The following is a 14609-nucleotide window of genomic DNA, read 5'->3' on the forward strand; positions in this document are numbered from 1 at the left end:
TGTGTGGCCCCGTGCGACTGTAAGCGTCCATGTACTACGACTCTTCATATACTATCAATCAAACGAAATGTGTGCACACAACGTCAACGAGGTACCCCCTTCCCGAGGGTAAGGTAGGGTAACAGGTAAGGTAAGGTAAATTTCTCCACACACACAAGTGGTGGGGCAAGGGGGGGCGACCCTCGCATCTCCACACCCGGACACGGGCAGGAGCCCCACGGCATTCAAAGTGCAAGCACTGGCCCGGTGCACGTGGGTGAGCAGCCTGCCCCTCCGCCCTCCCGACAACCCAACTCCCGCACACACACAATCGCACTCTGGCCATCGAATGCGACTCCGAATGACTCACTGTGTAGAGAAGAATAGGTGTGCTCAGCGCTGTAGCGGCGACAGGCGACGGCAAAAATGCAAGCCCCGCCCGTATGTAGAAAGATGAACAACAGTCAGACTCGGACTGGACACCAACCGCAACGCGGTATGGGTGGACGCGGGACAGATGATGACGACACGCACGAGCGACACACAGACACAAACAGGCTCACAAGACACACCCGCCCCTGGCACACACACACACACACACACACCTCAACTGCTCGCCGACCACTCAGTTGAGGCCGGTAGCTCCTCCTCTCCACCATAGGACCTCAACGCGCCGCCACCACTCGCCCTCACGGGGCCCGCCGACGGCGGCGAGCCCGGCGACGGCGCGGTTGGCGCCGATGCGGAGCGGCGCGAGGATACCGACGGCCAGCTCTACACCTTCGCCGAGTTCGTCGAGTTTTACGGCGAGGGTAAGCCGAGCGAGAAGGCGTGGGCGAAGGCAAAGCCGCAGTGAGCTGTCGGGGAGGCTCCCCGCACCCCTCTTGTTCCTCGGCCGTTGGGACGTCCTTCCGGGTGTGTGCTACGTGATGCGGCTGCGGGGCTTGTGAGCCGTACGGTACGGGCGCGCGAGCAGACTTGCAGCCCTGTGAGAGCCAATGTCGTGTACGACGTACATATATGCGTACTTTTCCTTTTGAGCTCTTTTTGGTTCCCTGATCGTGAGCAAAACCTGAAGACAGCCGCGAGCCGGTCCAAAAGGCCGCGACAGTGTGTACTCTATCCGCTTACTCTGATTGAGGAGGCTCTCCAAGGACAAAGATAGTAGAAGTGCGGTGCACATTTTACTTTTGGCCCCCTGTACTGGAGTGGACCGTAGGCGTAGATTACTGCGGCGGGGCGACCGCCGCCCTCTCCAGGTAGGTTTGCCGCTCGCTGGCCGTCGACAAGGCGTTCCACTCGAAGAATGGAACGCTGATCACCCGCCAGCCTGCCGCCGCGAGGAGGCGCCGCTTGAGCAGCGTGGGCCCGTTGGGTCTGCGCACGCCCCGGCCGTCGGTAAGCAGGAAGTGAGAGGGGCCGTCCACCTCGATCGAGATGCGTGTCGAGGGCAGCGCCAGGTCGAGCGAGTAGCCGGTGCGTGGCTCGAGATACTCCTCCTCGAAGCCAGAATGGACGGCGGCGAGGGCAGCTGCAACCGAGCGCTGCAAGCGCGATATCGTCACTTGCGTGTGTTGCATGGCGTCGCGGCAGAGCTGGCGCTGGGACTCGGAGAGGAGATGCTGCTGCCCGTCTGCTCCTCGCTCAAGGGAGAGCCAGAGCTGCCACTGGTGAAGCTGAACGCGGTCCTGCGTGCTCCACCTCGACGTATCCTGCGCGAGCGAGTCGCTGATCACGCGCGAGCACTCGGCAAGCAATGCCTGATGGTAGTGGCCCGCCGTCGCATACGCCCACACCGTGTTGGCCAGGTCCTGAGGCTTGAAGCCAGCCAGCCCGCCGCGCACCGCCGCCTCCGCCAACGCCCCGTACAGCGCATCTGCAGCCACGCCCGCCGTCGCAAACGCCCACACCGTGTTGGCCAGGGCCTGTGGCGTAAAGCCAGCTAGCCCTCCGCGCACTGCCGCCTCCGCCACCGCCGCGTACAGCGCATCTGCAGCCACGCCCGCCGTCGCATACGCCCAGACCGTGTTGGACAGCTCCTGCGGCTTGAAGCCAGCCAGCCCGCCGCGCACCGCCGCCTCCGCCACCGCCGCGTACAGCGCATCTGCAGCCACGCCCGCCGTCGCAAACGCCCACACCGTGTTGGCCAGGGCCTGTGGCGTAAAGCCAGCTAGCCCTCCGCGCACCGCCGCCTCCGCCACCGCCGCGTACAGCGCATCTGCAGCCACGCCCGCCGTCGCATACGCCCAGACCGTGTTGGACAGCTCCTGCGGCTTGAAGCCAGCGAGCCCGCCGCGCACCGCCGCCTCCGCCACCGCCGCGTACAGCGCATCTGCAGCCACGCCCGCCGTCGCATACGCCCAGACCGTGTTGGCCAGGTCCTGAGGATTGAAGCTGACCAGCCCGCCGCGCACCGCCGCCTCCGCCACCGCCGCGTACAGCGCATCTGCAGCCACGCCCGCCGTCGCATACGCCCAGACCGTGTTGGCCAGGTTCTGAGGCTTAAAGCCGGCCAGCCCGCCGCGCACCGCCGCCTCCGCCACCGCCGCGTACAGCGCGTCCGCAGCCACGCCCGCCGTCGCGTACGCCCAGACCGTGTTGGCCAAGTCCTGAGGATTGAAGCTGACCAGCCCGCCGCGCACCGCCGCCTCCGCCACCGCCGCGTACAGCGCATCTGCAGCCACGCCCGCCGTCGCATACGCCCAGACCGTGTTGGCCAGGTTCTGAGGCGTAAAGCCGGCCAGCCCGCCGCGCACAGCTGCCTCCGCCACCGCCGTGTACAGCGCATCTGCAGCCACGCCCGCCGTCGCATACGCCCAGACCGTGTTGGCCAGGTTCTGAGGCTTAAAGCCGGCCAGCCCGCTCCGCACCGCCGCCTCCGCCACCGCTGCGAACAGCGAGCTCACCACACTCGCTGGCAGCCGGCACTTGGCAACGCCGTGAGCTACGTTCGCCAGATTGCGTGCTTCGCATGACGCGACGAGGTCGAGCGTGCGCTGCACCAGCTGCTCAAGCTGCTCCTCGTGCCGCCGCTCAATGTTCTGCTTGCCGAGCTTGTTCCACAAGTTTCCTGCGTGGATGTGATCCAAGCTCGTGCTGTGGGCAGCGAAGAGCGTAAGCAGCTCTTCGGTGCCGCTGGCAGCAGAGATGCGGTTGTTGAGCTGCTTAGCATTGAGCTGACCACCGGCAGCGCTACGGCTGGGCTGGACGCAGATGCGAGCATCGCTGCTCTGATGCTCGTCGCGCCGCCAGCTGCTGTGGTCGAGCGACTCGTCGCGGGGTCGCTTGCCACCGCCCGCCAGACCACCGCCCGGAGGCCTCGGCAGCGGGTGGGGCGGTAGCGGGTGGGGCGGCGGTGGGTGCGGGCGCAGGTACGGGTAGGCGTGCGGCTGCGGCGGATAGGCCTGAGGTTGCGGCTGCCGGTACTGTGGCCGTGGCTGCGGTGGAAGCGGCGGCGGCGGCCACGTGTGCCGATCCACTCCTGCGCCGCTGCGCTGTGGCAGCAGCATGGGCTCGGGCGGAAGAGAGTACTGCAGCTGCTGATGCGTTCCATGCGGCGGAGGATAGGAGTGGCGAGGCATCAAAGACCGCGGCACACACTGCGGGTGCGGCGGGTGCGGCGGGTGCGGCGGGTGCGGCGGGTGCAGCGGGCGCAGGTGCTGGTAGGCATGCGGCTGCGGCGGATAGGCCTGAGGTTGCGGCTGTCGGTGCTGTGGCCGTGGCTGCGGCCGAAGCGGCGGCGGCGGCCTATGCCTGCGATCCACTCCTGCGCCGCTGTGCCGAGGCAGCGGCATGAGCTCGGGCCGAAGAATTGGGTACTGCGGCTGCTGGTGCGGCGGACGAGGATAGGAGTGGCGAGGCAACGAAGGCACACACTGTGGATGCGGCGGATGCTGCTGCGGATACAGAGGCTGCGGGTGCTGCGCTGCCCACTGGTTGCCACCACAGGCCTGTGCACAGGCCTGTGGCAACGACATCGAACACAGTCTCTGTGCGTCGTACGAAAGTGTGAACAGGTTGGAGCAGCAGCTCCTGAGCACGGCGCCGCAGGCGCCTGTTGATAGGTCCAGGTGATAGCCCTGGATGGGCAATGCATACGCCTAGTTGGGCCTCAGATCGCCCGACCGCGTCCCGGTGCTCTGTGGTCGGATTTGTGACGCCGCCTCACTCACCGCGCCGCGGCCGGGGGCCCTCCGTCCGGAGGCCGAGGATGGCCGTGGCGGACCGGGACGAGCTCTGGGAGGTGGAGTGTCATGGTTATACTGTAGATACAGACCATGTGCACAATATCTCTCTCTCTAGCTAAGCCAGGGGAGGCGATGCCGGGGCCGTACAGCAGCTTGATGGTGCTTCGCCGGCGTGCGTCCCGGAGCGGTCCCGGACGGGCGGTCCGTGGGAGGAAAACGAGGGACAGCGCCGACGGCGCTCTGATTCGACTTTTAACTTCAAACAAAGACAGTCGCACGCGCCGCAGCGCGGTGCGTGCGACTGTGAGGAGCGGCTCCGTCAGTTAGTCGTGTTCACGCCGGGATCGTGTCCCTGACAACCTGCGCAGACTTTAGGCCACAACAGTAGGCGTATTGCCGAGGTGTGAATAACTGCCCGCAGGCGAGATCTCGGAGAAACTTGAGGTACACGTATATGCACCAAAAAGAGGGCTAAACGACGCCCTCTACGCTGGGGTGCCGGCGCCCTAAGCGGGAACCGGTGCGAACCGGTAGCCGTCGCAAAATGGCCTCGCCGACCGGTATGCTTTGCGCCCCTGCGCCCGCCCGAGCCCGCCCGCGCGCCCCGGCCTCGCGGCCAGCGTCCCCGCCGGCGCCGGCTGCCCGCCAGCGGGCGTGAAGGCCGTTTCGGCCAGACTTGTAGCGCTACAAGTCTCTGGTGGGACTGCATTCTTGGCCAAGGCAACTGTCACAGCACTTGGAGCCCTGCACCGCGCCTCACAGCACGGCCCGGCCAGGTCCCACCCGCTGAGAGATCGGCACCTCCTGCCATGCAAGGGACGTGAGGGGAATCACATGTCTGTGCCTCCCAGGGCTGCAGCTTGCCCACAGGCACGCCCACCTTCATCACCAGCTTGAGCTCGTAATACCCTCCCTGCTCCTCGTTGCTCACCCACTCGACGTACTTTCCGTGACCGACGCGCTCGAGAAAGTCCCCAAAAAGCCCAACCTTGCGTTCGCGATAGTCTGCCGTCCGCGCCTGAACGCCGTGTTGGTTGAAGTTCTCGTCGGTATACTGTTGCATGTCCATCTCCCACAGGAGATCGCCCGTCACATCCACATACGTTGAGAGAGAGAGAGAAGGGGGTGAACCGTGCCATCCTCGATCGCCGTGCAAAGCTCGCTTCCGAGCTCTCACGCCGCGCGTAGGGCCCTTAGGGGCCTAGAGAACACAACCCCCTCTCTCTTTTCTGTGTATCGCGCGCCTTGCGGGAGGGGCGCGGAAAAGAGGAACCTCTTAGCGCCATCGCCATGGTGCTGCAAGCAGCGCCGGGCGACGACGACTTACCGCCCCCCGGTCCCCCTCCCCCCTCGGCATACCTCCGCTGCTTGATGTTTGACGACTCGAACCCGTGAAGCTTCCCCGTGCTTTCTCCCAGCAAGCTAAAAGTACGTAGTCCCGTGCCCAGTGTCGTGCGAAAAAAGAAACACGCGATTTTCTTTTTCAGACCTGCTCCCCGATAGCGACGTTTTCTTTTTTGTGGCGAGACCGCGGTGTTTATCTTTCTTGTCTCTCGTTGCGTTCGCCGGTGTGGAGATTAAATCTTCGAGTACCGCACACCCTTGCGAGCGAAATCCAAGCCTGTTGGTGTGTCGCTACCCAACGCGGCCAAAGGATATTGCTGTATATCCGATACCGCCGTGTTTCGAGGTAGGGCAGAGGTTCCGGGACGCGAGTTCCCCCGGGTTACCTTGGGCACTATTTTCGATCTTTTTCGTAGCTCACACACGAAGGGACTCAAATCTTCGCAGACCGCCGTCGACCTGGGAGATCTCACCGGAGGTACCATGTTACTGGTTCGATCCTTGTGTGTGTATCGCGCGCCTTGCGGGGGGGGGCGCGGAAAAGAGGAACCTCTTAGCGCCATCCTGGGCGGTGCGTTTTCTTGCGTTTGCCAATGGTGCTCCGCTCGCGTCGCAGCACGCCGCACGGCACCATCGAGATCGCACGCGGCGAATCGGCTAACTGCGACGGCTCCATCTTCACAGCGCAAATCGCGTGGCCAGTCCGCACAAAGGTGGCCGCCGCTGCCGCCATCGCGTTGCTGCTGCAAGAGAGCGTGTGCGGTGCGGCGGACCACAACATGACCGCATTCCGCGTATGCTCCGCGGGCGGGAAGCGGCCCAAGGTGGAGAAGGGTTACGAAGACGACGGCGAGGCGCGCGGCGGACAGCGGCTGCTCGGAGCACTCACAAAGATTGCCGCGGCGGACGTCGCCGTCGTCGTCTCGCGCGTGTACGGCGGCGTCAACATCGGCAAGCGGAGGTTCGAGCTCATCGCTTCGACGGCCACCGGCCTGACGCTGCTCCATCGGCGACCCTGCGAGCCGCATCTGTTCACAGGTGCGCTCTGTGAACAGGCCACCGACTTGCTGCTCGCCGTCGGGCACGAGCCGGGCGAGGGCGCCGAGGTGCGGGGTAGTCGTGGCCACGCCCCTGAGCTGTGTGTGTGATGAGAGTCTGTAGGCAAGGGCATCGTCCACTCGTGGGGAGACGGCCACGCGCTGGGTGCGGTCTTTTTACTTTCACACGCACACACGCACGCACGCACGATCACACTTGTGCCTGCACTTGCGCTGCAGGCGGCTCTCCGCCCCCCGCTGTGGCGCCTGTCGCCGCCGCCGTGGCAGCAGGCGCGGAGCGGAAAGAGAGACAGCGAGAGAGAGGGACAGGGAGGAGAGGGGGGCGAGGGGGGGGGGGGGGGAGCGCGCGGAGCGAGGAGCGAGGAGCGAGCGAGGCGTGCGGTCGAGGCGTGAGCGGCGTCTCTTCACACCTCCTCCCTCCCCGCGCGCCTAGCCCGCGCCTAGTGCCTCTCCGGTTCACACACCCCAAGCGAGGACAACACACCGGCGCGCTCACCGGGCCCTCTGCACACACAGCGTCTCGTGCGCCCACGCCGGGAGATATGGGGAGATATGGGGAGATATGGGCCTCGTGCGCCCACGCTGGGAGCAACACGAGCTGCTCTACCCTCCGAACGCATCGTGTGGGGAGCGAGAGCAGCGCAGAGGGCCTCGAGATATGGGGAGATATGGGGAGATATGGGGAGATATGGGGAGATGAGCGTCTAAACCTCGCGAGATATGGGGAGATATGGGGAGATATGGGGAGATGAGAGAGGTTGGACTGACGGCTGCCCACCACTACCGCCGCAGGTGGCAAGAAGCGGAGGCGCGGCGCAGAGGCGGCCGCAGAGGCGGAGGCGGCGCGGCGGGCGCAACGGGAGGCGCGAGTAGAAGCGAGTCCAGATAGCTTCTGCATGAGTGCGATGGCGTGCACACTGGATCGCAGTATCTGCTGTACCTGTATTGGGCAGGAGTCGTAGCATGGAGAGTTAAGATGCGCTGTAGGTATGGATAGTCGTCGTCCCTCGAGTAGCAGTATGGAAGGGTCGAGGTCGATCTCGCGCGGCGGGTAGGAGCGAGAGGCGCCGTCGACTAGGCCGTCGACGAACGCGTGGAATCGATCAAGTGGCAGTGAACTCATAGGCGGCCGCGAGCGCGGCCGAGCGACGACTGTCGGCGGGCGGTGGCGCCGCTGGCTGCACAGGGGCGGGTGGCGAGACCGCGGACGCAGGCGCCTCGTCGTCGAGAGTCGGCGGGGCGCCATGAGTCAGAGAGGCGGAAAACAGGTAACAGTTTCTCGTTGTTGGTGGAAGAGGGGGCGCTTTGAACCTGAGATTTCTTCTGACGGCTTCTGGGAGCCGTCAACCGTCATCGACGCGTCAGTGTGTGGCCCCGTGCGACTGTAAGCGTCCATGTACTACGACTCTTCATATACTATCAATCAAACGAAATGTGTGCACACAACGTCAACGAGGTACCCCCTTCCCGAGGGTAAGGTAGGGTAACAGGTAAGGTAAGGTAAATTTCTCCACACACACAAGTGGTGGGGCAAGGGGGGGCGACCCTCGCATCTCCACACCCGGACACGGGCAGGAGCCCCACGGCATTCAAAGTGCAAGCACTGGCCCGGTGCACGTGGGTGAGCAGCCTGCCCCTCCGCCCTCCCGACAACCCAACTCCCGCACACACACAATCGCACTCTGGCCATCGAATGCGACTCCGAATGACTCACTGTGTAGAGAAGAATAGGTGTGCTCAGCGCTGTAGCGGCGACAGGCGACGGCAAAAATGCAAGCCCCGCCCGTATGTAGAAAGATGAACAACAGTCAGACTCGGACTGGACACCAACCGCAACGCGGTATGGGTGGACGCGGGACAGATGATGACGACACGCACGAGCGACACACAGACACAAACAGGCTCACAAGACACACCCGCCCCTGGCACACACACACACACACACACCCCTGGCAACTGTGAATTACAACGAAGGCGCTCTAAAGAGAAAACACGCGCGGGGGTTTCTGGGAGGGGGCGCGCGCCCGTTGCCGATGACGTTCCCCGACGAGTGGGGCGCCGGCGGCGGGGACGGCGGCCCGACCGAGTCGAAGCTCGTCCAGCTCTCGATGCAGAGCAACGAGGCGCTCCTCATCAAGACGCTGCTGGCGCGGAGCTGCCCGAGCGCAAGGCTGAGCCGCGTGCAGCGCGTGCAGAACAAGATGCTGTGGCGCGAGTACGCCCACTACCGCGACGAATCGCTCGTCCACACTTGCGCCGGCGGCGACGTCAACGAGATGCTCCTCTTCCACGGCACGGCGGAGCGGGCGGCGGAGGATGTGCTCGCGCATCAGAACGGGCTCGACCCGCGCTTCTCGAACGGCGGCTTTTACGGCCAGGGCATCTACCTCGCGGAGGACCCGTCGTACCCGATCGGCGGCCGGTACGCGCACCGCATCTCCGGCTCGGGCGGGAGCCGCGTGCAGCTGCTCATCGTGAAGGCCGCCCTCGGCTCGCAGCAGGAGATGGGGCAGCGCATCAGCGCGGAGACGAGGGCGATGCGCATGCCGGACGTGCGCGTCGAGGGCCCTCCCCGACTCCTCTACAACAGCGTGCGCGGCGGGCCGCACCGCCCCTTCGTCTCCGGCGGAGGCGAGAACGGGTGCGACGCGTCCTTCATACACGTGGTGTACGAGTCGCGCCAGATGTACCCGGCGTACGTGATCGAGGTCGAGATGGAGATGGGGGCCGAGGTGGTGGCGGCCGTGCGCAAGAACTCGGCGGAGGGGAGTGCGAGCGCCGGCCCGGAACCCAAGCGGCAGCGCCACGCTGCGCCGAGCGGCGGCGGCGGCGGCGGCGGCGGCTCTGCTGCTCATGTCCCTGCCGCTGCGCCACCGAGCGATGCGGAGGTGCGGGCGATGGGCGTGGCGGCGGCGGTGGCGGCGCTGCGGGCGCACGCGTCGGTCAGTCGCGTCGCGTTTGCGGCTTGCGGGCGGTTGGCTAGTATATGCGCTGAGGAGCAGAACTGTCAAGCTGCGGCGGACGCGGGCGCGATCGAGGCGATCGTGGCGGCGCTGCAGGCTCACCCGCAGGTGGCGGGTGTGCAGCAGTATGGCTGCTGCGCGCTGGGCAACGTGTGCGCCGGCGACGACGCCGCAGGGCTTGCGCACAAGCAGCGCGCAGCAGATGCGGGCGGCATCGAGTTGGCTGTGGCGGCGATGCAGGCGCACCCGCAGCATGCGGGCGTGCAGCAGGATGGCTGCCGGGCGATGGCCTTCGTATGCTTCGGCAGCGACGCCGCAGCGCGGGCGCGCCAGCAGCGCGCAGCAGACGCGGGCGGCATCGAGTTGGTCGTGGCGGCGCTGCAGGCTCACCCGCAGGTGGCGGACGTGCAGCAGGAATGCATCTGGGCGATGGCCAGCGTGTGCGCCGGCAGCGACGCCGCAGCGCTCGCACGCAAGCAGCGCGCAGCGGACGCGGGCGGTATCGAGTTGGCTGTGGCGGCGCTGCAGGCTCACCCGCAGCATGCGGGTGTGCAGCAGGATAGCTGCCAGGCGATGGCCTTCGTATGCTTCGGCAGCGACGCCGCAGCGCGGGCGCGCTAGCAGCGCGCAGCAGACGCGGGCGGCATCGAGTTGGTCGTGGCGGCGCTGCAGGCTCACCCGCAGGATGCGGGCGTGCAGCAGTATGGCTGCCGGGCGATGGCCAGAGTGTGCTCCGGCATCGACGCTGCAGCCTTCGCACGCAAGCAGCGCGCTGCAGACGCGGGCGTCATCGAGGTGGTCGTAGCGGCGCTGCAGGCGCACCCGCAGGATGCGGGCGTGCAGCAGTTTGGCTGCTTAGCGATGAACAATTTGTGTATCGGCACCGACGCCGCAGGGCTTGCACGCATCCAGCGCGCAGCAGATGCGGGCGGCATCGAGTTGGCTGTGGCGGCGCTGCAGGCTCACCCGCAGGTGGCGGGCGTGCAGCAGTTTGGCTGCTTAGCGATGGCCAACGTGTGCTTCGGCAGCGACGCCGTAGGGCTCGCACGCATACAGCGCGCAGCAGACGCGGGCGCGATCGAGGCGATCGTGGCGGCGCTGCAGGCTCACCCGCAGGTGGCGGTTGTGCAGCAGTATGGCTGCTGCGCGCTGGGCAACGTGTGCGCCGGCGACGACGCCGCAGGGCTTGCGCACAAGCAGCGCGCAGCAGATGCGGGCGGCATCGAGTTGGCTGTGGCGGCGATGCAGGCGCACCCGCAGGATGTGGGCGTGCAGCAGGATGGCTGCCGGGCGCTGTTCAACATGTGTTTCGGCAGCGACGCAGCAGCGCGGGCGCGGAGGCAGGGAGCTGTGACTGCGGGCGCGACCGAGGCGGTGGCAGGGGCTATGCAGGCGCACCCGGGCGACGCAGCTGTTCGGAGCCGAGGGCAGCATTTGCGTGATCTTCTTGCCTGAAGGGATCCGGGCCGCGCGGACCCAAAGAGCGCACCATGAACAGGAACGCATAGGCTCCGGTCTGTGGGAAGAGCTTGCGCGATCTGCTTGTCTGGGGGCGGCTAGCCGGGGGGGGGGGGGGGGCATGCGGGGCGCTGGAGAGATTAGAGGTGTGTCTCTGTGCACAACGCGCCTTATGAATGGGTACTTGTGTTGTAAAAACCACCTCGGACGTTTTTTACGAACTCCTTGGCGACGTGCGCGTCGCGTCGCCAAGGGCAAGGCTCGGCGACCTCGGTCGTACACTCGGCTGGCTGCGCGGGTTTTCAGCCAGGTTCCCGCGCACCGGCCACGACGGACCAACCAGACCAAAACTCGCGACGCTCGCGCGCAAAATCAGTACGACATCAACGCTCGCAGACGCTCTCGAGGTCTCGAGGATTCGAGGATTTGAGGATGGTGAGGGGTGAGGGTGAGGTGATGCCCCCCCCCCCTCCCCCCCCGCCCGGCCTCGAACCCGCAGCCAACCGGCCCCGCTGCGAACCTCTGACCGCTAAGCCACCAATGCACAAACCTCGACGCCACAAAATTCTGAACCTCATACACCCATGCACTCAGCTCACAAATGGGCCCCCAATGTATGAGCCCCGCGCGTCTCGAGCCCCAACTGACAACTCACCACTGTCCCTCGGACACCACTCTCCAGCCGCGCTACCTCCGCCCACCTACCGCTCTCTCGCATGACATCTCGACAATCCTCATCTCCGGGCCCAAGACTCCTAAGAAACCACTTCCCCTGCTCGCCCAGGAGCAGGACCACGAAGCGCCGCCCGCGCGCCCATTGACCCCCCAATCGACCCACCTGCTATCCCTCAATTGCCACCCGCCAGATGTACTGCCCTCGCCCACCCAATACTCTCACCCTCCTGACCCGGACAGTCCAGGTACAGGAAAAGCGGGGAGCGGGGCGCCCGATCCAAGGAGCACCCCGTCGGCCCGGGAGGGCTGTGAATTTCGGCGCGGGCGGAAGGCTGCCTGCAGAGGCTCAGCCCCCGGCTGAGCTGCCGAATCCTCCCTTGAGTTAAGTGTACGCCAACTCAGGGTGTGTGGCAGCCAGCTGGCTGTGTGTCTTGTGAGCTTGTTTGTGTCTGTGTGTCGCTCGTGCGTGTCGTCATCATCTGTCCAGCGTCCACCCATACCGCGTTGGTGTCCAGTCCGAGCCTGGCTGTTCTTCACCTTTCTACCTACCTACGGCGTGACTGTGTGAGTCCGCGGGTTTTAGGAATTTGTTTTGCCGACGGCGTCGTCTCGCACAGCACCGTCAACCACAGCACTTTCGGCACAGTGCGCACCCCGCCCCGAGACGGCGTCGTCTCAACCACAGCACCGCCCTCGCCGAAGGTGTGCAAGCTAAGATGTCGTCGTCGCGGGGAGAGCGGCATTGTGCACGGAGCTAAGTGCATTGCCGTTCTTAACGGAGTCGCTTAGGCGGCTCCGGTGGTGTGCCTGTGATAGTGCTAGCACGCGCCAGTTCGCACCTGTGTCGAGCCTGTCTGCTGTGGCAGAGAGTTTCTTAAACTCTTGTGACGGCGCTCAGAGCACGCCCTTGGTGTGCGTCGCATAATCTTAGTAGCAAAGTGGCCCCGTTGGTGCAAGCTAAGATGTCGTCGTCGCCCTCGTCGACGGAGAGCGCGGTCAGCACATCGGCGTCCTCACCGCCGCCGGCCGCGCCCGCACCTCTCGCGCCGCCGACCCCGGAAGTTGTCGCGAAGCGCAAGCGCAAGCTGCAGGCGCCAGCCCCCTGTTGGGGTCAGGAGCTCTGCCCCAACCTCGTCTGCCCCGTCGTCTCGGGCGGAAAGGGCGCGTTCCGAGAGCACTTTTGCGAACGGTGAGCGACTCACAGCTCCGCCGCTCCATGCGTCAATGTCCCGCGTGCCCGTGCCGCCGACCCCGTCGCCGGCGCCATAAAACCCACACACACTCCACCGACCCCGGCCTAAACCTGGCCCGGCTGCAGGTGTCGGCTGGAGGACCTGTCGGTCGTCACGTCGCGCGTGTACCTGCCCATTATCGAAGTGCCGCCAAACTCCCGCACGACGGGCTTTTGGAACGAGGAGCCGCGACACACGCACACACACACACGCATGCACGCACTCTCGCACACACGCACACACGCACACACGCACACACATCCCACATGCACGCACGTCCCACATGCACGCACGGCACGGGCACTGGGACTGGGGGCTCCTGTCGTCTAGACGAGGAGCGCGCGAGTGAGTGGCGTCTATAGCCTCTACCCCCACACTCTACCCCCACCACCCTTGTGTGTGTGTGTGTGCGTGTGTGTGCGTGTGTGTGTGTGTGTGTGTGTGTGTGTGTGTGTGTGTGTGTGTGTGTGTGTGTGTGTGTGTGTGTGTGTGTGTGTGTGTGTGTGTGTGTGTGTGTGTGTGTGTGTGTGTGTGTGTGTGTGTGTGTGTGTGTGTGTGTGTGTGTGTGTGTGTGAGAGAGAGAGAGAGAGAGAGAGAGAGACGTTCACCTCTGTCCTTTCCTTTACTAGGAGCCGGCGCGGCCGGCGCGCTGCGCACGCATTTGGTGCACGTTGCCCCCCCCTTCCCCACCTTCCCCAGTACCCGGACCCACATCCCCTACCCCCCAATACCCGAGCCCACATGCTCCGGTCACAGGTGGCCAGCGCACCCCTTCCCCACCTTCCCCAGTACCCGAACCCACATCCCCTACCCCCCAATACCCGAACCCACATGCTCCGGTCACAGGTGGCCAGCGCACCGCGTCTGCAACCAGACGTCGGACAGCGTGGGGCCTCGGCTGGTGCGCCGGCCGCATACCCCTCCTAGACACAGATATTGCTGCGTGAGTCAGTGAGATCGCATTTGCCCACACCATGCCCCCGTTGCACCCTCTATGCTTACCTCTGTTCCTCTCTCTCTCTCTCTCTCTCTCTCTCTCTAGGTCATCCTGCGCGACGACTACGCGACGCCGCCGCCCGGCCTGGCCCTGTAGAACGAGGGTGTGACCAGCCAAACAAACGCATGCTCGAGTCCTCTAACTATTAATAGCGCTCGAGGGGACACGTAGTCCACTCTACTACTCGGCCGCATTCTCCATTCACACTGTGTCAGCGTCGTCTCTTTCGCGATCGCCCGCCCTGGTGTATTTACCTCTCTGCACCTCGCCCCCCCTTGCCCCCCCCCACCCACCTCGTGTGTGTGTGTGTGTGGAGAGACGGCATCTACAACTCTGACCTCACCTTGTTTACCCCAGTGTAGGGCTCGTCTCGATCACGTCCCTCCTCCCCTCGCTGGGCGAGACATAGCCGAGATGCAGCCGAGAGGCAGCCGAGATGTAGCGGAGATGTAGCGGAGATGCAGCCGAGACATAGCCGCGAGATGCAGCCGAGATGTAGCGGAGATGTCGTTCTGTCTCTCGGCTACACTCGCGCGCACACCCTCTCCGCACATGCACATGCACATGCAAGCAGCACCCGTCTCTCGCTCTCTCGGCACATGCACACGCACATGCACATGCACACGCACATGCAAGCACACGCCTCGCTTCTTGGGCCGCAGGCGGACGCGTTGTCTTTCGCGTCTCTCGCACGCTCACGCCGGTCCGCTTGCCCC

The 14609-nt window shown here is 65.2% G+C and overlaps 6 protein-coding genes across 6 annotated transcripts in view; 5 read left to right on the top strand and 1 right to left on the bottom strand.

The window, feature by feature from the left end:
• Positions 1 to 1016, top strand: part of EMIHUDRAFT_453298 (hypothetical protein) — a 5900-nt gene extending 4884 nt beyond the window's left edge. The window contains exon 10 of the mRNA XM_005760126.1: positions 639 to 1016. Coding sequence (XP_005760183.1) covers positions 639 to 795 — 157 coding nt within the window. The 3' untranslated portion in view covers positions 796 to 1016. The remainder of the gene's footprint in view (positions 1 to 638) is intronic.
• Positions 1017 to 1205: 189 nt separating this feature from the next.
• On the bottom strand, positions 1206 to 3488 carry EMIHUDRAFT_218318 (hypothetical protein; the record flags this gene model as incomplete). Its single annotated transcript, XM_005760127.1, has 3 exons — positions 1206 to 1691; positions 2886 to 3263; positions 3459 to 3488. The coding sequence occupies 3 exons, from the start codon at positions 3486 to 3488 to the stop codon at positions 1206 to 1208; spliced, it is 894 nt and encodes a 297-aa protein (XP_005760184.1).
• A 2615-nt stretch (positions 3489 to 6103) lies between these two features.
• Positions 6104 to 7012, top strand: EMIHUDRAFT_218320 (hypothetical protein; the record flags this gene model as incomplete). Its single annotated transcript, XM_005760128.1, has 3 exons — positions 6104 to 6548; positions 6672 to 6713; positions 7002 to 7012. 3 exons carry the CDS (start codon positions 6104 to 6106, stop codon positions 7010 to 7012), a joined length of 498 nt encoding a protein of 165 aa, XP_005760185.1.
• Positions 7013 to 8676: 1664 nt separating this feature from the next.
• EMIHUDRAFT_218321 (hypothetical protein) lies at positions 8677 to 10152 on the top strand (the record flags this gene model as incomplete). The annotated part of the gene is made up of 2 exons (XM_005760129.1): positions 8677 to 9312; positions 9457 to 10152. The coding sequence occupies 2 exons, from the start codon at positions 8677 to 8679 to the stop codon at positions 10150 to 10152; spliced, it is 1332 nt and encodes a 443-aa protein (XP_005760186.1).
• A 96-nt stretch (positions 10153 to 10248) lies between these two features.
• Positions 10249 to 10986, top strand: EMIHUDRAFT_218322 (hypothetical protein; the record flags this gene model as incomplete). The annotated part of the gene is made up of 1 exon (XM_005760130.1): positions 10249 to 10986. One exon carries the CDS (start codon positions 10249 to 10251, stop codon positions 10984 to 10986), a length of 738 nt encoding a protein of 245 aa, XP_005760187.1.
• A 1632-nt stretch (positions 10987 to 12618) lies between these two features.
• Positions 12619 to 14599, top strand: EMIHUDRAFT_438515 (hypothetical protein; the record flags this gene model as incomplete). Its single annotated transcript, XM_005760131.1, has 7 exons — positions 12619 to 12853; positions 12983 to 13079; positions 13526 to 13560; positions 13743 to 13797; positions 13939 to 13975; positions 14256 to 14291; positions 14556 to 14599. Coding segments are annotated over 7 exons (537 nt in total), but the record flags the coding sequence as incomplete, so codon positions are not given.
• Between the last annotated feature and the right edge of the window lie 10 nt (positions 14600 to 14609).

This window comes from Emiliania huxleyi (assembly GCF_000372725.1).
Source record: "Emiliania huxleyi CCMP1516 unplaced genomic scaffold EMIHUscaffold_78, whole genome shotgun sequence".
NCBI classification, from domain to species: Eukaryota; Haptophyta; order Isochrysidales; family Noelaerhabdaceae; genus Emiliania; species Emiliania huxleyi.